Source organism: Rana temporaria, chromosome 13, assembly GCF_905171775.1.
Source record: "Rana temporaria chromosome 13, aRanTem1.1, whole genome shotgun sequence".
NCBI lineage: Eukaryota > Metazoa > Chordata > Amphibia > Anura > Ranidae > Rana > Rana temporaria.
Window position 1 is genome coordinate 105,310,440 of NC_053501.1, and position 26,064 is coordinate 105,336,503.

At 45.3% G+C, this 26,064-nt stretch overlaps 1 protein-coding gene across 3 annotated transcripts in view; it reads right to left on the minus strand.

Moving 5' to 3' along the window:
- Positions 1-26,064, minus strand: part of LOC120920735 (high affinity immunoglobulin gamma Fc receptor I-like) — a 152,193-nt gene that overhangs the window by 58,020 nt on the left and 68,109 nt on the right. The window contains exons 1-5 of one of the 3 annotated variants that reach the window (XM_040332979.1): positions 20,201-20,544; positions 18,767-18,784; positions 13,136-13,384; positions 10,256-10,513; positions 4,854-5,096 (exon numbers count right to left, since the gene is read on the minus strand). The exons of 1 other annotated variant lie outside the window; for it this stretch is intronic. In XM_040332979.1, coding sequence (XP_040188913.1) covers positions 4,854-5,096; positions 10,256-10,513; positions 13,136-13,384; positions 18,767-18,784; positions 20,201-20,252 — 820 coding nt within the window. In that variant the 5' untranslated portion in view covers positions 20,253-20,544. Of the gene's footprint in view, positions 1-4,853; positions 5,097-10,255; positions 10,514-13,135; positions 13,385-18,766; positions 18,785-20,200; positions 20,545-26,064 lie in introns of those variants that run through there. One more of the 3 variants, XM_040332977.1, reaches the window with a different exon arrangement.

Below are 26,064 nucleotides of genomic sequence, written 5' to 3' on the forward strand. Positions count from 1 at the left end.
TTACGCCTCCCCAACTTAGACGGGCAAGTGCAGTATTCTCAAAGCACTTGCTCCGTAAGTTGCGCCGGCGTAAGTCCACCTAATTCAAATGTGGAACAGGGGGGCGTGTTTTATGTAAATGTTATGTGACCCGACGTGATTGACGTTTTTAACGAATGGCGCATGCGCCATCCATGGACATATCCCAGTGTGCATTGCTCCAAATACGCTGCAAGGACGTATTGGTTTTGACGTGAACTTAAATTACGTCCAGCCCCATTCACGGACGACTTACGCAAACGACGTAAAATTTTCTAAATTTGACGCGGGAACGACGTCCATATTTAACATTGGTACGCCGCATGTACGCCTCATATAGCAGGGGTAACTTTACGCCGGGAAAAGCCTAATGTAAACGGCGTATCTGTACTGCGTCGGCCGGGCGTACGTTCGCGAATTTGCGTATCTAGCTGATTTACATATTTCTAGGCGTAAATCAGCGTACACGCCCCAGCGTAAATATGCATTTAAGATCCGACGGCGTAAGAGACAGACTGCGTGGGAATGACATGAACGCAGCTCGGCCAAGGCAAGTAACCAAAGGCATAGAACCCAGAAGGAAGACCGGGTGAAGATGGAGCGTCCGGGCCCCGCCTGATTCATCACAGCGCAGCACTGTAGGGCTCAGTCTGAAAATTTAAGTGTACACTAATGTGCTAATAAGCTGTGTATACTTGTACATTGTGGCATAACCTACCCCAGGGCCTCTAACAAGTAGTAATGTCAGTACCAGGGCTCAAGTCCTGTGGGAACGGAGTTCCTGCACTTTTTTCACAGCAGGAACTCAGTTCCCTTTGCAGGACAAGAGCAGCCGAGCCGCCCAAGCCAATCCTTCACTAAGCGGCGATGCCCAGCTCGAGTCACTGTCAAGGGCAGGCGAACCTTAGTAACTTGCTTCTTTCTAAATCCTGCGATAACTCGTGGCAGACCTCTGCAATGTCTCCTGGGAACAATGACAAAAGCTCCCAGGAGACATTGTGGCATTGAGGAAGTGACGGAATACCCGCACACTACCAGATGAATCCATATACAGGAAGCGGCCAGTAACATAAAGGATTACTAAGGTACAGTGGATCAGAAAAAAAACAAAAAACATGCGGTTCAGTAATTATGCATATGAGCATACTTTTTTTTTTTGGTGGGGGAGTGGATCTTGGTTTTTTTCCCCAGGACTTGACCCCTGATAAGTACTAATAATGGGGCAGAACAAATATGAGAACTGAGATTTCCTTTAGTTGAACTAACAAAAGTGTTTCCATTCTAGAACTGGTAACATTGAGGGTATTCAGTATAATTTTAAAGAACTGTTTTTGTGGGTAAGCGACATAAGGAAGGAGTATATAAGTGGGAAGTATGTGCAGGTGAGGGAGAGGAATGTGGAGGGTCTAACAGTGGGCACTATGTACAGGAGAGGAGTGCAAAGGGTACGGCAAAAGGCACTATGTACATGAGAGGAGTGTGAAGGGTATGACAATGGGCAGTATGTACAGGAAGAGTGTGGGGGTATGACAGAGGGTAGTACGTACCAGAGAGAAGTGTGGAGGGTATGATGGGGCAGTATGTACAGGAGAGGAGTGTGGAGGGTATGACAGTGGGCAGTATGTACAGGAGAGGAATATGGACGGTATGATAGTGGGCACTATGTATAGGAGAGGAGTGTGGAGGGTATGACAGTGGGCACTATGTATAGGAGAGGAGTGTGGAGGGTATGACAGTGAGCAGTATGTACAGGAGAGAAGTGTATGACAGCAGGCACTATGTATAGGAGAGGAGTGTGAAGGGTATGACAGTGAGTGCTCTGTATAGGAGAGGAGTGTGGAGGGTATGACAGTGGGCACTATGTACAGGAGAGGAGTGTGTAGGGTATGACAGTGAGCACTATGTACAGGAGAGGAATGTGGAGAGTATGACAGTGAGCACTATGTACAGGAGTGGAAGGATATTTAGGGACTGCGTAGTGGTTAAGCGGGTCATACATGGATTGAAATTATGCCAATTATGCAGAGACCAGCCATAGTCAATCTATGTATGGGCTAGCTGGTTTCACACAAGTCAATCTATTAATCGACTTGAGTACAATCAGTGCTGCCAGTTATAGTTAGCAAGACTGATCATTGTACTCACTGGCAGAACACAATAACACTGCAGGAGTGATTCCCCAATCCACAGGTCAGCAGGTGAGAGGGTGTGTGGGGACAGGCTGGGGAGAGATACTAGTCAGTGGCTGGGTAGGCACTGGCTAGTATCAGAGCCAGATACACACAGGTTACATACGCCACGATCGTTGGAGAGAGAACAATAATTCTAGTACTAGACCTCCTCTGTAACTCTAAACATGTAACCTAAAAAAAAATGTAAAGCATCGTTTAGGATACCAAAAAAAAATCGTACTTAACTAACTAGTGTTTTTTTTAATGAATGAAACAGTTTTTTTCCCAAAAAAACATGTTTGAAAAATTGCTGCGCAAATACCGTGCTAGAGCTGCACAATTAATCGTTAAAAAAATCGTGATCTCGATTCAACCCCCCTGTTGATCTCCTGCAGAGTTTGCTGATTCTTTCATATAACAAGTGGAAAGACTTTCAGCTATCAAAAGAAAATATCCGGGCAGTCTGCCAAGTTTTTAACAGGAAACATTGTAACTAACCTTCCTTCTTAGATCAAAGGGATACACTTCTGTGTGTAAAGAAAAAATCTGGGCAGTCTGCCAAGTTTGTAAACAAAATGAAACATTGTAACTAACTTCCTTCTTAGATCAAACTTCTGTGTGTAAATGCGGGAAATTTAACCACTTAAAGTCCAACACTTGTTTCTTAAGTTAGAAAGCAATATTATTTGCTAGAAATACTTGGAACCGCCAAACATTATATATATATTTTAGCAGAGACTCTAGGGAATACAATGGCTATTGCTGCAATATTTTATGTCACACTGAATTTGACCACTTCAATGAATAATAAAAACCATAAAAACAAAACAGTGAAGTTAGCCCATTTCTTTTTTTTGTATTAATGTGAAAGATGATGTTACCCTGCAAGAATCGTGATCTATCTTCTAAGCAAAAAAATTGCAATTCTCATTTTAGCCAGAATCGTGCAGCTCTACACCGTGCAACATAAAAAGTGCAAAGACCACCATAGAGTCATTTTCTAGCAAAAAACAAATGATGATTTTAACATGTACCGTGTTTCCCCGAAAATAAGACACCGTCTTATATTTATTTTTCCTCAAGAAAACACACTATGGGCCAGATTCACAAAAGAGATACGACGGTGTATCTCAGATACACCATCGTATCTCGGATTTTTTCTAGTCCTATCTATGCACCTGATTCATAGAATCAGATACGCATAGATAGGGCTGAGATCCGACAGTGTCACACTGTGTTACACTGTCGGATCTTTTTTTTGATTTAAAAATGGCGCCGGGGGCGTTCCCGCTGATTTACACTGAATAATATGTAAATCAGCGAGATACGCGAAATTCACGACCGTACGCGGACCCGACGCGGTGTTCTTACGTCGTTTCCGTAGCGGTTTTCCGTCGTATACTTACCCCTGCTAAAAGCAGGGGTAAGTATTGTTAAGTATGGCCGTCGTTCCCGCGTCGATTTTGAAATTTCCTACGTCGTTTGCGTACGCCGATTCACGAACACGCGCGTCGCAAGTCTAGCTCACGTCGCAACCACTGACGTCCTATTGACGTCAGTGGGAGCAATGCACGCCGGGAAATTCCCCGGACGCATGCGTATTTAAATCGGCGCGGGAGCGCGCCTGATTTAAATATGACACTCCCCTAGCCGCGGAATTTGAATTCCGCTGGGGGATTTAGGATCCGCCGTCGCAAGTTTGGAGGTAAGTGGTTTGTGAATTAGCCACTTGCCTCCTAAACTTGCGGGAGCGGATCTTAATTCACGTAGATCGAGCGGATCTATAGATCCGCTGAGCTACGTGAATCTGGCCCTATGGCTTATTTTCAGGGGATGTCTTATTTTATTGAAGCTTTTCCCCCTGTCCCCTGGTGTTTGTGTGGGGTGAGAGACTGTTGCTGGTCAGTGCTGGGAAGCAGCTTTACTTCCCCTGAGGACAGAGCGTCCTGCTCCTCACTTGGTCACTTCACTGAGGAGACTTTTTACTTTCACTTTCAGCGGGACCTGACAGGGGGAACCGACCTTATTGATGGGGCTGCTGACAACTCTGCGGTCACCTAGAGATACCGTAGCAGCTGTCACGATGATGCAGATAAAAAGGGCTGCGCGACTTTTTTACAGCTCCGCACCAGTACACTACGGTACATACGCCTATCACGTCTTGTTTACCGCTACGCATAGTCACGCCCATCACTACGTCTTATTTTCGGGGGTATGGCTTATATTTCGGAAATGCTTGGAAATCCTGCTACGGCTTATTTTAGGAGTACGTCTTATTTTCGGGGAAACGGTAGGAGAGAAGTGTCAGAATTGGCCTGGGTGGCAAGGGGTTAATTACCATGAGTAATATACAAATAATTATTATAAGCCCTGTGATCCTATCAGTCTGCTGCAGTGTGTCAGCTTGTATTTATATTTATATTGGCCGCTCTGTATGTAGCTTCTGACAGGCTGTGCAAGCAGGCCCGTATCCTCGGAACCATAAATGATAGCTGTCCCATATTTTGACCAGTTTTGGGGTAGGTCTTCAACTGCCTACCTCCCAAATGTGGGGTTTCTGTGACCTCTGGTCGTCGAGCTACAACCCCCGAAGCCTTTTTTTTTTTGGGGCAAATGGGCCTATCTTGAGAAAGGCGCTCTAAGGAAATTAACTGATCGGCTCACCATCACTGACTTCTAGGCTGAATTGTAAACTATCAGCATGACTTGTCCGGCACTGGTAGATCCCGCTGTGCCCAACCTGGGCAGATGTGATTGTGTAGATCTGTCCTTCTGCCACTTCCGTACCATTCTGAAACCACTGATAAGTCCGGTAATTTTCTCCATGGCAGGTCATTGTTATATTGTCTCCGGTAAATAACTTGTTCAAGTCTGGTGTGAAGGTCACTGGAACGGTCCTGGAATTTTCTGTAAGACATTATACAGAAATATAAAGACACAATACCAATTTATGAATTATTGACTTCAATGGGAAAACTCGCTTTGATATGCGAGTACTTTGGATTACGAGCATTCTCCTGGAACGGATTATACTCGTAATCCGAGGTTCAACTGTATCTTTAAAGTGAGATTTATTTACTGTGGATGTAAGATAACTACACACCTGCAAGCAATAAACATGAGAATGCATGAAAAACTGAATGACAAAATGCAGCAACCTAACAACTAACACTGGGCTAGATTCAAGTAGCCCGCCGTATCTTTGTGCGGGCGCAGCATATGTTATTTACGCTACGCCGCCGCAACTTACACGGGCAAGTGCAGTATTCACAAAGCACTAGCTCCGTAAGTTACAGGGGTGTAGCGTAAATGGGGCCGGCGTAAGCGCGCCTAATTCAAATGAGTATGAGGGGGGCGTGTTTTATGTAAATGGGTGGTGACCTGACGTGATTGACGTTTTTCCCGAACGGCGCATGCGCCGTCCGTGGAATTTCCCAGTGTGCATTGCTCCAAAGTACGCTGCAAGGACGTCATTGGTTTCGACGTGAACGTAAATTACGTCCAGCCCTATTCGCGAACGACTTACCCAAACGACGTAAAAAATAAAAAAATCGACGCGGGAACGACGTCCATACTTAACATTGCGTACGCCTCATAATAGCAGGAGCAACCTTACGCCGAAAAAGCCTAACGTAAACGACGTAAAAAAATAACGCCGGGCGTACGTAAATTTGTGAATCGGCGTATCTAGGTCATTTGCATATTCTACGCCGAAAACGACGGAAGCGCCACCTAGCGGCCAGCGTAAATATGCACCCTGAGATACGACGGTGTAAGAGACTTACGCCAGTCGGATCTGAGGCCCCGTACACACCATAGAATCCATCCGCAGATAAATCCCAGCAAATGGGTTTCAGCGGAAAGATCCTATGGTGTGTACACGCCAGCGGATCTGTTTCCGCGGATATTTATCCCCTGGGATGGATTCCAGCAGATCGAATATTCGCTGACATGCAGAACATATCCATCTGCTGGAGTCCATCCCAACGGATGGATCCGCTGGTCTGTATAGACTCACCGGATCCATCCGTCCGAAGGGATCCCCCGCATGCGTCGTAATGATTCGACGCATGCGTGGAATTCCTTATATGACAGCGTCGCGCACGTCGCCGCGTCATAATCGCGGCAACGGCGCGACACGTCATCGCCAGAGGATTTCGGCGCGGATTTCAATGTGATGGTGAGTACACTCCATCACATTAAAATCTGCTGAAATCCTCGAGAGGATTTATCCGCGGAAACGGTCCGCTGGACCGTATCCGCGGATAAATCCTCCCGTGTGTATGGGGCCTTAGGCTAATGTCGGCGTATCTTGCTTTCTGAATACAGAAAGAAGATACGCCGGCGCAGCTTTGAATTTACGCAGCGTATCTATAGATACGCCGGCGTAATTCAATGCTGAATCTAGCCCTAAATGTACAAATATACACAAGTGTAAAACATGCAAGACAGGGGAAAACTGGACGGGTGGATGGGAAGGGGGAAACAAAACTGGGAAAGGAACAACAGCAACAAGGCAGCCTGGTACTGGGTACATGCCAGGAGCAAGATCAAGAGTACATGGCAACAGAGTCAGGCAGTAGACATGTGTGGTTCGTTTAGTTTCAAATTAAAATTCAAACAAATTTTCCGTTAATGTGTCTGAATTCCCGAATGACAATAGTAACCAATTTAAACAAATCCGAAATAAAGAGAAAAAAAATCGGATGAAATTCAAATAGTTTTCGAATCAAATTTGAATATACAAAGAGAGTAAAATCAAATAGAAAACAAAAGAATAGAAAATAAAGGAATGGAATATATAATCGTAGATACGTTACACCGCCACAATTTTTCATCGCAAGTGCCTGATTCACCAAGCACTTGCGATGAAATCCTCCGCCGGCGGCCTCCGGCGAAAGGCGGGCCAATTTAAATGGGCGTGTGCCATTTAAATTAGGCGCGCTCCTGCGCCGGACCTACTGCGCATGCTCCGTTTCCGACCTCCCGTTGTGCATTTCGCGCCGTGATGTCATTTTTTCGAACAGCGACTCGAGTAGCGTAATTCCGTATTCCCGGACGGCTTACGCAAACGACGTTATTTTTTAAATTTCGACGCGGGAACGACGGCCATACTTTATACAGCAATACGGTTGCTGTGTAAAGTTAAGGCACCAAAAAAAACGACTAACTTTGCGACAGGAAACTAGACTAGCGGGGACGTAGCGAAAGCGAAAAACCGTCGGGAATCGCCGTAACTCCTAATTTGCATACCCAACGCTGGTTTACGACGCGAACTCCCCCCAGCGGCGGCCGCGGTACTGCATCTTAGGATCCGACAGCGTAAAACAATTACACCTGTCGGATCTTATGGATATCTATGCGTAACTGATTCTATGAATCAGTCGCATAGATACTCTAATGGGCCGTACACACGACCGAACATGTCTGCTGAAACTGGTCCGCGGACCAGTTTCAGCAGACATGTTCGGTCGTGTGTAGGCCCGAGCGGACAGGATTCCAGCATACATTTGCCCGCCGGGCCTTTTCCCAGCGGGCAAATATTTCTGGACTTGTTTTAAAACAGCCCGCTGAAATCCTGCCCGCTCGGACATGTTCGGTCGTCTGTACAGACCTACCGTACATGTCCGAGCGCCCGCCATCCCTTGCATGCGTCGAATGACTTCGACGCATGCGTGGAAGCATTGAACTGGCAGGGCCGCCCACGTCGCCGCGTCATCGTCGCGCCGACTGCGCGGACACGCCCCGCGTATTGTTTACGCGCGGATTTCTGTATGATGGTGAGTACAGCCACCATACAGAAATCCCCGGGCAGACATGTACGGTGAAAACGGTCCGGCGGACCGGGTTCATCGTACATGTTTGGTCGTCTGTACGCGGCCTGAGAGATACGACGGCGTATCAGGAGATACGCCGTCGTATCCCTTTTGTGAATCTGGCCCATAGTGCTGATCTATAAGGATATAGACGCCTCATGCATGTATCCTTACCTGTCAAATGTCTCCCCTTTGTCTGTTATAAGAACTGAAAAACTGCAGATTCTGTGGGTGGATCTGTTGTCTGGAGCTCTGTGGGTGAAGTCGTGATGTCAGTAGACTCCCCGCCCCCCTCTACACTCCCCTTGTCAACATGCATTTTTTCCTGTGTATTCCTTACACTGAATTCTGCTATGATCCCTAACATTCAGTCAAAATTCAGAAAAGTAACCGCATGACTTCAGAAAAGGAGTGGGGGTGGGAATTAAAAAATAATGCCTGTCTCAGGCTAGTGCATGAGATATGTAAATAGCCTGTCACTCACAGCAAGGGGGAAGAACGGACAAAAGTTTTCTTCTGTTTGTCCGTTTATCTCAATGGAAAAAAAGAAAAGGATTGCTCAGAGCCGGTTTAACTCTGTGTGGCAAGACTGGGCACAGGTGATAGGAAATCGTATACTGTACATTGTGACAGCAAAAAAAATAATAATAATTTCGGGTTTACATCCACTTTAGATAGAAAAGAATAAAAAAAAAAAATATATAGAATAGAATAAAAAGAATATAACTTTCTTCCGAAAATAACATTTTAAAAAGAATAAAATTGAACTCAAATAGAATATAAAATAATAGAATAGAACAGAAAATAAAATAGAAAAGAATAGAATAAAAGAAATAGAATAGAAAATAATAGAATAAATAAAACCATTTCCCAATATTCTAACATAATAGAAAATAATAGATTAGAATAGAAAATAAAAGAATAAAATAGAACAGAACAGAAAAAAAAACAATAGAATAGAATAAAATAGAAAGAATATAACCATCTTCTGAAATTCGAATTTCAAATAGAATAAATTTGAATATAATAGAAAAAGAATAGAATGGAATAGAAAATAAAATAATAGAATAAAGACGAATAGAGTAGAAAAAAACAATAGCATAGAATGGAATAGAAAGAATTTAACCATCTTCCAAAATTAGAATTTCAAATAGAATAAATTTAATTTTCGAATGGAATTTGAATGGAATTCAATTCTAATTTAAATAGAAAAAAAAATAACAGAAATGTGAGGATTTCAAGGCAGACCAATAGGTTTTCTTCTATTTTGCCCCTCCCTTTCTCCTGCTTAAGTCGGCAGGCTGAATGTACCCAAGTTGATTGATCAATTAACTTGGTGACAGCAATCATGTCTGATTTTTCCTGCAATCATCACTATGGCCCAGATTCACGTACAGCGGCGAATCTTTGAGCGGGCGTAGCGCATCTCATATGCGCTACGCCGACGTAACATAGAGAGGCAAGACCAGTATTCACAAAGCACTTGCTCCCTAAGTTACGGCGGCGTAGCGTAAATGGGCCGGCGTAAGCCCGCCTAATTCAAAGTAGGCAGGTAGTGGGCGTGATGTATTGAAATGAAGCGGGACCCCATGTAAATGAAGGGCCGAACGACGGCGCATGCGTGCGCATGCTCAGAATCACATCGAATTTACGCCCTAAGATACGCTGGCTGAATGCCTACAACGTGAACGTAACCTACGCCCAGCCCCATTCACGTACGACTTACATAAACAACGTAAAATACGACGGCTGTTTCGACGTCCATACCTTAACATGACTTACCCCTGCTTTTGGTGGAGTAACTATACGCCGGACGTACGCCTTACGTAAACGGCGTATACTACAGCGACGGGCGCAAGTACGTTCGTGAATCGGCGTATCTAGGTCATTTACATATTCGACGCGTAAATTAATGGAAGCACCCAAGATACGACGGCGTAGGAGACTTACGTCGGTCGTATCAAGCCAAAATTCAGGCGTATCTTGTTTGCTGAATACGTAGGCGTAAGTCCTTTCTGAATCCGGGCCTAAGTGTTCTCCCGGCCGGACGGTCCCCGCGCCCCACCCTCTGCCGGAGAACACAATAGCTCTGCTGGAGGGAATCAAGCCATTTTCTGCAACATGTGGTTGCAGGAAAGACAATCGCTCCCTCTATGGCCGGCTTTACATTCGATTTTTTTATCAGATCATTTTATTTTACTGATTAGCATTTTGCAAATTACAAATCTAAATTTACTCGGCAGGATTTACCTGTATAGGAAATTGTGGTTTCAGCACTGTAAGTACGAGAGATAGTATTGCCAGTGGGGAATTGTTTGGCACATTTGTAGGTGTCTTTCAGGTCGGTATATTTTAATTGTAAAGTATTGTTGGTGTCAGATTTCTGGATTGTCTGATTGTTCCTGTAGAATATTGTCTGTTTTGTCACCCATTCAGATGGACTGTAACATTGGAGAGATATGTTGTCACCTTCATATATATAGAGGGGAGCCTGGAGGATGACCGGACCTGAAACACAACATGAGATCTGTTATATCTGAGGATGTGATGATCCACCATTGATGGAAACATATCATTTTGTATTGGGAGAAACAACAACTTCTATTGAATTGGAGGAGCTTGTCAAGACATTAATGACATTAGTGTATGATCTCCAATATACCAAATCAGAAAATATAATACAAGTGTGATGTACAATAGATTTTCAGGAGAATGTGCACAGCAATCTGACAATCCAGAGCATAGTATTTATACCTATAGTCCGGGCATCACTAAATGGCGGACCATGGTCTAAATGCGGACCGTGTCACTGCCCCATTCGGACCACTCTGGTACCACCATTTAGGAGCCTTTTCTACTCGCCGCCGCCGTGGCTCTGTAATCTTCACAGCGGAAGGCGGGACTTTTCTGGATGGAGGGCAGGAGCTGCTTGAGGTTAACAAGCAGGTGATTGGCTGCTAGGATGAAGGGCGGTCCTTGCAACCAATCGCTATTTTGCAACACCCACTATCCATTAAGATGTGCTGTGCCTTCCTCTGATCTCCTGTCTGTGTAAGGTAAAACAATAAGATAGGGGTGAAGTTACAAGGGGTGAGAACACTAGTGTGAAAGACTGAAAAGGAGCTAAGAAATGTGTGTGCTGAGGACAGTGATATGGGGGGCTGATGACATTAAAGCTGGAGGAGCCTGAGGACTGTAATATGGAGGGGGGGGGGGGGGCTGAGGACCAGTGGCGACTGGTGCTCAATATTTTTGTGGGGGGCGCAAACAAACTGAAAAAAAAACATCAATTGGTGCCACTGTGCCCATCAAATGCCGCCAGTATGTCCCCTCAAATACAGTCAGTTTTTCCCCTCAAATGCAGCCAGTTTGTCCCCTCAAATGCAGTCAGTTTTTCCCCTCAAATGCAGCCAGTTTGTCCCCTTAAATGAAGTCAGTTTTTCCCCTCAAATGCAGCCAGTTTGTCCCCTCAAATGCAGTCAGTTTTTTCCCTCAAATGCAGCCAGTTTGTCCCCTCAAATGAAGTCAGTTTTTCCCCTCAAATGCAGCCAGTATGTCCCCTCAAATGCAGTCAGTTTTTCCCCTCAAATGCAGCCAGTATGTCCCTTCAAATACAGTCAGTTTTTCCCCTCAAATACAGTCAGTTTTTCCCCTCAAATGCAGTCAGTTTTCCCCTCAAATACAGTCAGTTTGTCCCCTCAAATACAGTCAGTTTTTCCCCTCAAATGCAGCCAGTTTGTCCCCTCAAATGCAGTCAGTTTTTCCCCTCAAATGCAGCCAGTTTTTCCCCTCAAATGCAGCCAGTTTTCCCCCTCAAATGCCGCCAGTATGTCCCCCTCAAATACAGCCAGTTTGTCCCCTCAAATACAGTCAGTTTTTCCCCTCAAATGCAGCCAGTTTGTCCCCTCAAATAAAGTCAGTTTTTCCCCTCAAATGCAGCCAGTTTGTCCCCTCAAATACAGTCAGTTTTCCCCCTCAAATGCAGCCAGTTTGTTCCCTCAAATGCAGTCAGTTTTTCCCCTCAAATGCAGCCAGTTTGTCCCCTCACATACAGTCAGTTTTCCCCCTCAAATGCAGCCAGTTTGTCCCCTCACATACAGTCAGGTTGTCCCCTCAAATACAGTCAGGTTGTCCCCTCAAATGCAGTCAGTTTTTCCCCTCAAATGCAGTCAGTTTTTCCCCTCAAATGCAGCCAGTTTGTCCCCTCAAATGCAGCCAGTTTGTCCCCTCAAATGCAGTCAGTTTTTCCCCTCAAATGCAGTCAGTTTTCCCCTCAAATGCAGCCAGTTTGTCCCCTCAAATGCAGTCAGTTTTTCCCCTCAAATACAGTCAGTTTTTCCCCTCAAATGCAGCCAGTTTGTCCCCTCAAATACAGTCAGTTTATCCCCTCAAATACAGTCAGTTTTTCCCCTCAAATGCAGCCAGTTTTTCTCCTCAAATGCAGTCAGTTTTTCTCCTCAAATGCAGTCAGTTTTTCCCCTCAAATGCAGCCAGTTTGTCCCCTCAAATACAGTCAGTTTGTCCCCTCAAATACAGTCAGTTTGTCCCCTCAAATGCAGCCAGTTTGTGCATCCAAATGTAGCCAGTTTCCCCCCAGCCCAGCACTTACCTTCCTCGGGTCAGCGCCGTCCTCTCCACGCTCCCTCTATGTCTTCTCCCGCCCTCAATGTCGCTTCAGCCAATCAGGTGACCGGTAACCAGACCCGGTGCACCTGATTGGCTGAGAGGCGAGGCAGTTTTAGGGAAGCGATTCCCTAACACGGCACTGTTTAACCAGCCTGTGCGCCCTCTGGTTAACCATTTGGAAGCCGATTAGAGCCCACAGGCTCTAATCGGGAAGCCTATTAGAGCATCTCGCACTAATCAGGCATCTCCAAAACACGCCCACCGCTGTTATTCAGATGGCCGGCGCGCATCAGGTGGCCAGACATCTGAATAGTGGGCAGCAGTGCCAACAATACATAGCTTCATGCCTGTCTTTTTTTTCTCGGAAAGTCCGACTGTGTGTACGAGTTAAACCTACTAGAGAAAACAGAAAAATACAAACTCCATGCAGATAATGTGAATGATAAAATATGTTAATGATAGTGACAAATTAAGGGAACATAATGAATGTCCATATTGGATTACCATTGTGAACACTCAGTGTGACGATCTCACTTGTACCGCCAGTGCTGGTCCGGCACTTATAATTCCCGCTGTGTTCTGGCCCAGCATAAAAAGCCATAACCTTATGATTTGTATATAGCTCATTGTTATTACGGTACCAGTAATAGAGGGATGCAGCAGGCTTCATATTACAGGTCATTGTTATATATTGTCCTATGTGGATCTTATTCCAGTCTGGATTGAAGGTCACCACCGGTCTTGCTGCAGATCCTGTAAGATAATAATAGTAACTATTAAAAATGGAAACATCTGCCTACCGGATAGGCAGAAAAAGCTGTAGTTCTAGTACAAAGATTAAAGGGTCAGTTCAAAGTAAACACTTGGATTGGATTTGACCAACTTGCTGTTTTAATATCCAGGATTTGGAAGAATAAGTCATGTACACCAATGGTCAATACATATCCTCCCTGACAGCAAATTGTGACTTTTAATACGAAACAAAATGTTCAACTTCCAACATGGAAGAGAGAGGATGTTTAATCCAATGTTATTCATGGACTTATCCTTTAAATTCTTGAAATGGAAAGCTGCTCAAAGCCAGATATTTACTTAGATTCAAGTAATTTGATTTACACAAGTCTCTGTAACCATAACAGGTAAATACAGTATTTTATCTCAACTTGTGTAGCATTACCCCCGGAGGAGCTGCTGATTGTTTTGGGTGGCACATTTACCTCATGGCTCCCCCGAATTCCTAGGGGTGAATGATGCGTATTGCATTTGGTAGGAGTAAAGGAATGTCCGCAACAGGTGTTCTTTGCTGTGCTCTTTATTACCCAGCCGGGTGAAAACAATAAACTTGTGGTGAGGAAAGTAAAGTTGAAGAAGAAAGATGAACAGCAGATTGAGGCGTAATGATAGGGAAACAGTCCTGCTCCCAAGCGTAACACTCTCTTTGCACCACTCCTATGTGAGTGGGTTTAGCGTACCCGGACAGGCCTCTCTCACTGACCTGCCAGCCGGAGTATCACTCGGACAATTGTAGGATAAAGTCTCTGCCACAGACCCTCCTTGGTGAACTTGAACTTGAGGAAAAGTCTCTGCCACAGACCCTCCTTGGTGAACTTGAACTTGAGGAAAAGTCTCTGCCACAGACCCTCCTTGGTGAACTTGAACTTGAGGAAAAGTCTCTGCCGCAGACCCTCCTTGGTAAAACTCAGAGAGACACCCCTGCCACAGGCCCTCTCTGATTTGTAGTTACGGAGGAAATCCTCCTTAGGTGAAGTACGCCTGGATCTCCTTCTTAATGTCGCCCAGGTACCGACTGACAGGGGGATCAATCCTGCAGTGTCCGGTTACCTCGATCCCCAGTGATTTGTCGAGGCCCTTTTGGACCACCAGCCTCTCAATGGCGATCCTCAGACGGACTCCCCACCGAACAGCTATACCGCTTGGGATCCTCAAAGGTGGGAACCCAGTCGCTCACTGGGTTCCCGTCGCTGCTCAGATGTTTCTGGGCCAACATGGTCCCGGAACCAGGACCAGGTAGGCCATAATGCCGGGGCGCCGTGATGTGGTCTCCCTAAAGGTGGGTGCCACACTGGACGAAGGAGAACCCAGAACCAATGGCGTCTGCCCCATAAATACCCTTCCCCAGCATGCACAGCGAGGCCGAACCCTCCTGATTGGTTGCTGGGGAAGAGCACCCAAACCTTGACTCCACTGCTGCCACCTGCAGCACCGGGGCTGGAAGAACACCCCAGCGCAACAGAATGAGCCCACAGCACAGCCAAGCTGAGACAGAGACCCTGTTTTGCACATAACAATTTGGATCAGAGTCTAACTACACTCCATTCTCCCTCTAAATTTAACTAGCACCAGTACCTAAAGTACACAGGCGCTACACTTGTATCAGTCATCCCAACCCAATTACGTTCATTCATTGTTTCTCTGACTACCTGCTTATTTTTGTCAAATGTCGTGTCCGCTGGACCCGCTGATTGGCTCCTGCTCTGTCCAATTACAGCGGGAGTGTGTCATTGGCGCAGGCCTGGACGTAAAAATCAGGTACCTGTACGTGGTTTTGCGTAATAGAGCCGCCGCCCCTCAGTATATGTAAGTGGGGCGGTCGACAAGTGTTTAACCCCTTCCCAACCGCCGCATGTATATGTACGTCAACAGAATGGCACGTACAGGCAAATGGGCGTACAGGTACGTCCTTGCCTTTCCGCGGGTCGGGGGTCCGATCGGGACCCCCCCGCTACATGCGGCAGTCGGGTTCCCTCGGGGAGCGATCCGGGACGACGGCGCGGCTATTCGTTTATAGCCGCTCCGTCGCGATCGCTCCCCGGAGCTGAAGCACTGGGAGAGCCGTATGTAAACACGGCTTCCCCGTGCTTCACTATGGCGCTGCATCGATCGAGTGATCCCTTATATAGGGGAGACTCGATCGATGACGTCATTCCTACAGCCACACCCCCCTACAGTTGTAAACACACACTAGGTTAACACTAAATCCTTCAGCGCCCCCTGTGTTTAACTCCCAAACTGCAACTGTCATTTTCACAATAAACAATGCAATTTAAATGCATTTTTTGCTGTGAAAATGACAATGGTCCCAAAAATGTGTCAAAATTGTCCGAAGTGTCCGCCATAATGTCGCAGTCACGAAAAAAAACGCTGATCGCCGCAATTAGTAGTAAAAAAAAATTTTTTTATAAAAATGCAATAAAACTATCCCCTTTTTTCTAAACGCTATAAATTTTGCGCAAACCAATCGATAAACGCTTATTGGGATTTTTTTTACCAAAAATAGGTAGAAAATTACGTATCGGCCTAAACTGAGGAAAACATTTTTTTTTATATGTTTTTGGGGGATATTTATTATAGCAAAAAGTAAAAAAATATTGATTTTTTTTCAAAATTGTCGCTCTATTTTTGTTTATAGCGCAAAAAATAAAAACCGCAGAGATGATCAAATACTACCAAAAGAAAGCTCTATTTGCGGGGAAAAAAGGACGCCAATTTTGTTTGGGAGCCACGTCGCACGACCGCGCAATTGTCTGTTAAACCTGGCCTGGGCATTTAGCTGCCTAAAGGTCCGGGGCTTAAGTGGTTAAATAATAAAAATGGGGTAGCTGCAGCTTTTCCACTATAAATTGAAAGAATAAAAAACTGTGATTACCCTGAAATTAATTAAAACAATTCTTAGAAGTGCAAATGTCCATAAAGTGCAGTATTAAAGTGCAATGGTGCAAATAAATGTGCAATTCCTTTAAAATAAAGTGACTTGAGCTCTGTGTGTGTTCCACCCCAACCGATTCCACTTGTGTCACCACCATTATCCCCCTCAGGGACTGAACCTATATAATACAAGATGACATGTTATTACCACATTTAACAGTCAAGGAAGCCATGATGGTCTCTGCCAGCTTGAAACTCAGTGAGAAGATGTATGTGAAAAGAAAGCTGATTAATACGATTTGGACAGCCCTGGGTCTTCTTGAACACTGGACTGTCTTGGGTGGGCACTCCCTGACTAATCAAGGCTTGTCTAGGTGCCTAGCTGTTAATTAGCTTAACGTGGATGTAAACCCCCCCCCCAAAAAAAAAAAAATTATGTCACAATATAGAGTATAAGATTTCCTATCATTTGTGCCCAGTTTTGCCACACAGAGTTAATCCAGCTCTGAGCAATCCTCTTTTATTGGTTAGTGAAAATTAACAGACTTCCAGATAAAAACCTGTCTAAATAAAAAGTCCTTTCCTCTCTCCTTGCTTTAAATGACAGGTTATTTACATATCTAGCTTGGACATGTTTATCATATGTTATGTTATGTTTATCATAATATGAGGTGATCCACAGTATAAAAAGTGAGAAATACACCCCTCCCCCACATAACACATCCTGGTAATATACAATGAACTGTGGATCACCTCATATTATGATAAACATAACATAACATAACATATGATAAACATGTCCAAGCTAGATATGTAAATAGCCTGTCACTCAAAGCAAGGAGAGAGGAAAGGATTTTCTATTTAGACAGGGTTTTCTCTGGAAGTCTGTTAATTTTCACTGAACAATAAAAGAGGATTGCTCAGAGCTGGATTAACTCTGTGTGGCAAGACTGGGCACAAATGATAGGAAATCTTATACTCTACATTGTGACATCAAAAACAACTTTGGGTTTACATCCACTTTAAGGCCCCTTTCAAACTGGGGAGAGAGGTGCGGTGGCGGTATAGCGCCGCTATTTTTAGCGGCACTATACCGTCGGAATTGCGGCAGTATTCGGCTGCTAGCGGTGCGGTTTTAACCCCTGCTAGTAGTCGAAAAAGGGTTAATACCGCCGGCAATGCAGAGGCTCATTGCCGGCGGTATAGCCGCGGTTTCCCATTGCTTTCAATGGGAAGGAGCGGTAAACACACCACTCCTCTCACCGCTCCAAAGATGCTGCTAGCAGGATCTTCCACACTGGAGAAACAGTGTCCGCTGTTTAGGGTCGGTTTGCAGGCGCTATTTTTAGCGCAATAGCGCCTGCAAATCGCCCCAGTGTAAAAGGGGGCTTATGGGGAATAAGTTAGCTGTTAATTAGGTTACTGTTTAATTAGATCACTGCTAGCTGTTAATTGGATTGCTGTTTGAAGTTTGCATTGTCATGTTTTTACTGGTTGTACTCAGGGATGGACTGGCCATTGGGACTACAGGGAGTTTCCCGGTGGGCTGATGGCTCAGTGGGCCGGCTTCAATGACAGCGGACCGCCGCCCCCCTCCGCTCCTCTGTGTCTCCCTTACTGTAGTGCTCACCTCCTCTTCCTCCCTGCAGCGCTCACCTGGGGGAACAAAGAAGCAGAGGGAGGATCAGAGGAGCAGGGGGGACGACAGAGGAGCATGGGGGAGGGGACAGACAGCTGACTCAACAGCTATGGCCTGGGAGTTTCTCACTTCTGCCTAATCTTGTCCCATAAGGGGGGGCACCGAACTGATTCTTTGCCCCGGGTGAAATAATGTCTAGCTTCCCCACTGGTACTGCCTATAAGAGTACCAGTACCAGCCGTTCTACGCTAATAAAGTAGAACAGCTAGTGGCTAGTGAAGGGGGAGAGGGGGCTTGGGTGGCCGGGGGGTGCGGGAGTTGTCCGGCCGCCATGGGAGAGATCTCTCAAAGTGGGCCAGTCTGGATGAAGTCCAGGGCCAAATTTGTGTCCCAGTCCAGCCCTGGTTGTACTACTTATGTAATCTATGCTAATATCCCCAAGAGGGGAATGTCCTTCTGGGGTGTATAAAAGCTTTTGTCTGGGTTTTAATAAGATGTAATTTATTTGGGGTTTTACCCCAACATTTGTCTGAGAACGATGCTTAGGATAAAGGGCCGGTATTAGCTATCAGACTGCTGGAAGGGTTTGGAGGGCAGGAGGCACTGTTTGGTCTAAGCATCCAGGCGGGGTGCCCAAGGTGGTCTATTACAATATTTAACCCAAAGGTTCCTAGATAAAGGATATGACCAAAAAGATCTGTAAAATATTAGAAAACTTGTAAGGGGAATGGGTAGAGGACAAATACTGGGGGAAGGGAAAACACTGAAAAAACATAAGGTTGTTATACATAATTTTCTAACAATATATGTATGAAAAAATGGGAACTTACCTAGCTGTCCGATCAGAGCTGTTAAAAGGAACAGAGGAAAAAAGTGTTATAAATGAGGCCTGTGGTTTATTTAAAAATAAATGTTTCACAAACCTGAGCAATTCAAACTAAGCATATGATAAAAAAAACACACACACACGAGGAGAGGAGATGACCTTCACTGAAAACTGATTATGTGAAAATGATCTCTACTGTAGATCCAGAGATATCAGGAGTGGAAATTACGTGGATATTTTCTTTAAAATCCAAATTCCCCAAACCTGCCTCCCTTGTCTTCATCTCCATCCTTATATGATAAATTGCCTCTTTATTTGATAGGGGAAGCTGACAAATTGACACATTTTTAAAAAAAAAATGCATTTCTCTTATTTTATTTTTTATTATTCATCAAATCTTTTTTATAATTTGCAGACTGCCCGCTGTTATACGCTATTACTTTGACATAGAATACCGTCCAACGTAAACTATGTAATATATGTCGGCTTGAGTTCCCTGGTGCAGCCCTTTGCAGGGATGCTGCTGACTTACACTTCCTTTATGGGGCATAACTTTACGCCGGACGTCTGACTTTACGCACACTGCGTCGGACGGACGTACGTTCGTATCTCCCTCATTTGCATATGTGAATAGAAAATCAATGGGAGCGCCAAATACGTCCAGCGTAAATATGTGCCCACTCTACGCCGGCGTAGGCAAGTTACGTCGGTCGGATGAAGCCTATTTTCAAGTTAAGTAAGTAAGTTACGGCGGCGTAGTCTATCTCTGGCGGCGGAATTCAAATCGGCGATTAGGGGGCGTGTTTCATTTAAATGAAGCGCGTCCCCGCGCCGAATGAACTGCGCATTGCCCTGTCCCTAAATTTCCTGCCGTGCATTGCGCAAAATTACGTCTTTTTTTTTAACATAGACGTGACTTACGTACATTCCGATTCACGGACGACTTACGCAAACAAAAAAAAAATAATTTAAATTAAACGCGGGAACGACGGCCATACTTAACATGGCAAGTCTAACTATACGCGACAAAATACCAGCTTTAACTATACGCCGGAAAAAGCCGGCTAGAGACGACTTAAAGGAATGCGCCGGCCGCTCGTACGTTCGTGGATCGTCGGAAATAGCAAATTTTCATACCCGACGCGGAAAACGACGTGAACGCCACCCAGCGGACGCCAAAGTATTGCATCTTAGATCCGAAGGCGTACGAAGATGTACACCTGTCGGATCTAACCCAGATGCCGTCGTATCTTGGTTTAAGGATTCAAACCAAAGATACCACGCGGGTAATTTGAAAGTACGCCGGCGTATCAGTAGATACACTGGCGTACTCGCTCTGTGGATCTGCCCCTTACACTTTTAGTGTATACAATTAATATATTTCAAAAATACCTACGTAGGAAAATACAGAGAGAGCATTGAGAAATGATTTACTTACAGATGAGGATGATGGGAAATGGAAGTTGCAGTCCATACATCGCTCCATCCATATTACACAATCCCGATTCTGTGCTGAAGAGAAATACAACCAGTGTTTTTATATATAGAAAAATGTATTATGGATTCCGGTGCTTTCTGATCCTTTTCACACGCTCCTGAGTTCCTTCACTATGACATCGGACCACCGTCTGACCCTCACCTATCTTTACATGAAGTCAAGCTGTATTGAGCCATTTTGTATTTACAAGGACTGAGAAAAGCAGGTTTGAGGTCAACAAATGGCAGCGCCCAACAGGTCCTAATAGATGTGATGAAGCAGGTTGTTGCACGGAGAGCTCAGCTGCAGGCAGCTTAAAAGAGGAAGGAAGCAAAAGTGCCTTCAGAAAAGGCGGCGGGCACACGGGCTGAGATCATTCCTATCAGTTTTCACAATCTTTATCTCAAAAAGAAGAACTGCAACATTAAAAAACCCAACTAACTGCAACTCATGACAGTTCTTCCACATAGCTCCCAACTGTCCCTGAGTTTGGTCTGATCTATATAGTTGTATATAAAATGCGTAGCTCCCAACTGTCCCTGATTTAGAGGGACTGTCCCTCATTTTAACCACTTCCATACCGGGCACTTCCGCACCTTCCTACCCAAGCCAATTTTCAGCTTTCAGCACTGTCGCAATTTAAATGACAATTGCGCGGTCATTCTACACTGTACCCAAATGAAATTTTTATAATTTTGTTCCCACAAATAGAGCTTTTTTTTTGGTGGTATTTGATCACCTCTGCGATTTTTATTTTTAGCGCAACAACTAAAAAAAGACCGAAAATTTAGAAAGTTTTTCTTTTTTTTAATTTTTTTTGGTGAATAAGTAAGTTTTCTTCTTCAATTATGGGCACTGAGGTGGCACTGATGGGCACCGATGAGGTGGCACTGATGGGCACTGATAGGCAGCGCTGGTATGCTGCACTGATGGGCATTCATAGGCGGCACTGATGGGCACTCATAGGCGGCACTGATGGGCACTCATAGGTGGCACTGGGCACTCTTTGGCGGCACATTTGTGGGCACTGATTGGCATCTTTCTAATTTTTTTTTATTGCCCCCTTCCCTGGTGGTCCAGTGTGGGCATGCGAGGGGGGGCTGCGCTGATAAACAATCAGCGCAAACCCCCCCTGTCTGGAGAGCCGCCGATCGGCTCTCCTCTACTCGCGTCTGTCAGACGCGAGCGAGTGAGGAAGAGCCATCAACGGCTCTTCCTGTTTACATCGTTATCAGCCGTGATTGGACAGGCTGATCACGTGGTAAAGAGCCTCCGCAGGTACGTGCCCAGCCGTGCCATTCTGCCGACGTATATGTGCAGGAGGCGGTCCTTAAGTGGTTAATGTTGATCGCCTTTAACCACTTAAGACCCGGACTAAAATGCAGCTAAAGGGCCTTGCCCCTTTTTGCGATTCGGCACTGCGTCGCTTTAACTGACAATTGCGCGGTCGTGCGATGTGGCTCCCAAACAAAATTGGCGTCCTTTTTTTCCAACAAATAGAGCTTTCTTTTGGTGGTATTTGATCACCTCTGCGGTTTTTATTTTTTGCGCTATAAACAAAAATAGAGCGACAATTTTGAAAAAACTGCAATATTTTTTACTTTTTGCTATAATAAATATCCCCCAAAAATATCTAAAAATATATATTTTTTCTCAGTTTAGGCCGATACGTATTCTTCTACCTATTTTTGGTAAAAAAAATCGCAATGAGCGTTTATCGGTTGGTTTGCGCAAAATGTATAGTGTTTACAAAATAGGGGATAGTTTTATTGCATTCTTATTAATTAATAATTTTTTACTACTAATGGCGGCGATCAGCGATTTTTTTCGTGACTGCGACATTATGGCGGACACTTCGGACAATTTTGACACATTTTTGGGACCATTGTCATTTTCACAGCAAAAAATGCATTGTTTTTTTGTGAAAATGACAGTTGCAGTTTGGGAGTTAACCACAAGGGGCGCTGATGGGGTTATGTGTGACCTGAAGTGTGTTTACAACTGTAGGGGGGTGTGGCTGTAGGTGCGACGTAATCGATTGTGTCCCCCTATAAAAGGCATGACACGATCGATGCTGCCGCCACAGTGAAGAACGGGGAAGCCGTGTTTACACAGGGCTCTCCCCGTTCTTCAGCTCCGGGGGCCGATCGCGGGACTCCAGCGGCGATCGGGTCTGCGAGTCCCGTGGTCACGGTGCTTCAGACCGGGTCGCCGGCGCGTGCCCGCGACCCCACGGCTGGGCTTAAAGAGCAACGTACCTATACGTTGATGTGCCCAGCCGTGCCATTCTGCTGACGTATATCGGCGTGAAGGGGTCCTTAAGTGGTTAAAGATGAATAAATATTGATAAAGACTGGAACCTCTAATCCCGAATAACGGCATCTCAGCAAAAGAGATCCTGCCCGAGTCGGATGACACTGAGAGGCTATGTGCCAATGCCCCCCTAGCCTTCCTGTTGTGTGATACATTATCATGTGTTATTTTTGCACTTATGGGGAAGTGATGATTCTTAGTTATAATAAACCACATTCTGGTGTCATCTACAGTACTATATGTACGTCGGTAAACGTATCTACTAGTGATCTTCTAGTTTACAGATCTTCCACATGGTGGCCATGCACATATTGACTTAACCACTTCATTACTGGGCACTTAAACCCCCTTCGTGCCCAGACCAATTTTTCAGCTTTCAGCGCTGACGCATTTTGAATGACAATTGCGCGGTCATACAACGCTGTACCCAAATTATATTTTTATCATTTTTTTTCCACAAATAGAGCTTTCTTTTGGTGGTATTTGATCATCTCTGCGATTTTTATTTTTTGCGCTATAAACAAAAAAAGACAGAAAATTTGGAAAAAAAACACAATATTTTTTACTTTTTGTTATAATAATATCCCAATTTTTTTTTTTTTTATATTTTTTTCCTCGGTTTAGGCCGATACGTATTCTTCTACATATTTTTGTTTAAAAAAAATCGCAATAAGCGTATTTGACCGGTTTGCGCAAAAGTTATAGCGCCTACAAAATAGGGGATAGATTTTATGATTTATTTTTGATTTTTTACTAGTAATGGCGGCGATCTGCGATTTTTTTATTTTTTTTTTGTCAGGCCTGCGATATTGCGACGGACATATCGGACATTTTTGACACAAATTTAGGACCATTCAAATTTATACAGCGATCAGTGCTATAAAAATGCACTAATTACTGTATAAATGTGACTGGCAGGGAAGGGGTTAACACTAGGGGGTGAGGAAGGGGTTAAATGTGTAGCCTGGGTGTGTTCTAACTGTGTGGGGGGAGGGGACTAACTGGGGGAGGTGACCGATGCTGTGTCCCTATGTACAAGAGACACAGATCGGTCTCCTCTCTCCCTGACAGGACGTGGAGCTCTGTGTTTTCACACAGAGCTCCACGTCCCTGCTGTCACCGCCGATCGCGTGTACCCGGCGGACATCGCGGCCGCCAGTTACACGCATCGGCTTCCCAGCGATGCGCCGACATATACCGAGCGCAGTGCACTTGGCCAGGCTCGGCTCCCCTCGTGGTCACGCCCTGTGCCGCCTCCTAGCCTTTATGCGAGAGGAGCCGAGCATGCCTGAGTGTACTGCGCTCGGTATATGTCGGCGGCGTTCAAACAGCGCGGGAAGCGGGTATCGGCTCAAAAACAGCGCAGGAGAAGTGGGGAGGACACCACCGAGGCCGCAGACGGACGCCGGACCGGACAAGGCCGCCGATGGATGCCGGGCAAGACACCGACGAGGGGCATTCAAACTGTAAGTATATTCTTTTTTTCAGGAAATTTCCCTTCCAGGTTGGGGGTGCGCGCTATATGAAGATAAATACAGTAATCGTTTTTCGTGAATTTAGGCCAAAATCTATTCTGCCACATTTCTTTGGTGAAAATAACCCAAATCAGTGTATATATTATTTAGTCTGTAGGAAAGGTATACAATTCCACAAACTATGGGATATATATCTGAAAATTGATCAATCCTGATGTACTGACTCAGAAATACCCCAAATGACCCCTTTTTGTAATGTAGACAGTCCAAGGTATTTGGTAAGAGGCTTGCTGATTTCTCCATGATCTATCCAGCTGGTGCATAACATGTAGCAGGAATTTAATTTGCTATAATTCAGATGAGGAAGCCCCCCCCCCCCCCAAGAATGCTTATGAATGCGTTTATTATGTACCCAGGGCCGTTTGAAGGAATTTAGGGGCCCCAAGCAAAATGGGGGCCCCCAAGCAACCAACCCCCCCCCCCCCCCGCGCGCAAAGCCTACATTAGAGCTTCACTAATTTCACTAGTTCTTACTCCTCCCCCCCTCCCTAGTCCCTATGTTTTTCTATTCTCACCTCCCCTTCTTCACCTGTAGGCAGCCGCTGTAGCGTGGCCGAGCTTCTCTTCCTCCTGTCAGTCTGGTGTTCTATCATTATGGGTCCCCAGTCCCCTATCAGATAGTGCCCGAGCCGGGCCAGGTACCGCGCGGTACAGGAGATTCAGTTTCCTGTGTTCCCGGCCGGACTGAAAGGAAGTGAGCACTCAGTGTGCACTTCCTGTCAGACCGGCCGGGAAACTGAATCTCTTGTAACACGCGCGGTACCTGGCCGGACTGACAGGACTCCAGGAGGAAGGAAGGAAGGAAGAGGAGCTCGGCCACGCTACAGCCTGGGAAGGGGAAGCCCAGGCAATTGTTTGTTTTGCCTGTGCTGTAGCGACGGGCCTGTATGTACCCTAATAATTTGCTTCAACTACCATTTTATTTTTCTCTTCTTTTCATATACAATCTGTTCTTTGTAAATTTGTATTAACACATTGTTCTTTACATTTTTTTTGATTAAATATGCAGTATTTATATAAAACCACTCCCGAAGAAGCCATAGGTTGGTGAAATATGTAGAATACACTGAATCATCACTGTATGGACTTTTCATGATGTTCTTATAAAAATCAATGTCATTTTAATGTTTATCAATCATAATATTGATGTTTTTATAACATTCATTTGTGTGACTCCTGGCAAATCGTCATTCGACCCCCAAGGGGGTCCCCACCCCCAGGTTAAGAACCTGGGGGTGGGACACTGCCTTTCTAACGTGGAAGAGGAACTGTATCAGGCACAGGCCACGGAGGAAGCCCAGGATAAAACTAATCGGTATATACTCCAGAAGCTGGATGATTTAGAGAATAGATCCAGAAGGAGCAACTTGCGCTTTGTGGGAGTCCCTGAATCACTACAGGCCTCTGCAATCGGAGATCTCTGCTCCAAACGTATACCTGATGCCTTGGGCCTTCCTGGCCCCTGCACGGTTAAGCGAGCACACCGGGTGGGAACCGTCTCCTCGGACCGCAAAACCCCCCGTCCCATTATCGCAAAATATCTGAACTACTCGGATAAGGCCACCATCCTGCAAAATTTCAGACAATCCAGATCCCTCCAAATTGATGGGGCAAAAATCCTGATCTTTGCGGATTACTCCGTTGAAGTGTCCAAGAGGAAAGCCTTCCAGTCTATATGCTCGGAACTCCACCAGAGACAAATCAAATTCACTCTTGCGTTTCCTGCGATTCTGCGACTTAAAGCCCCCAACGGTGACCAGCTTGCCTTTCAAGATCCGTCTAAAGCGGAAGTTTTTCTGCGCTCACTCCGTGGAAACTCTCACTCCGACTCTCCCGCCAAAGCTGCTTCCATTAATCACCCTCTGGATCAAATGAGCCCGAGAAAGGATTCTCCCAAAGGCTTCAAACATTCAGGCTCTGATCACCGATATACTCCCCGCTGACCAAGTAAGAACTGCTCTCATTACGTTCCACCGG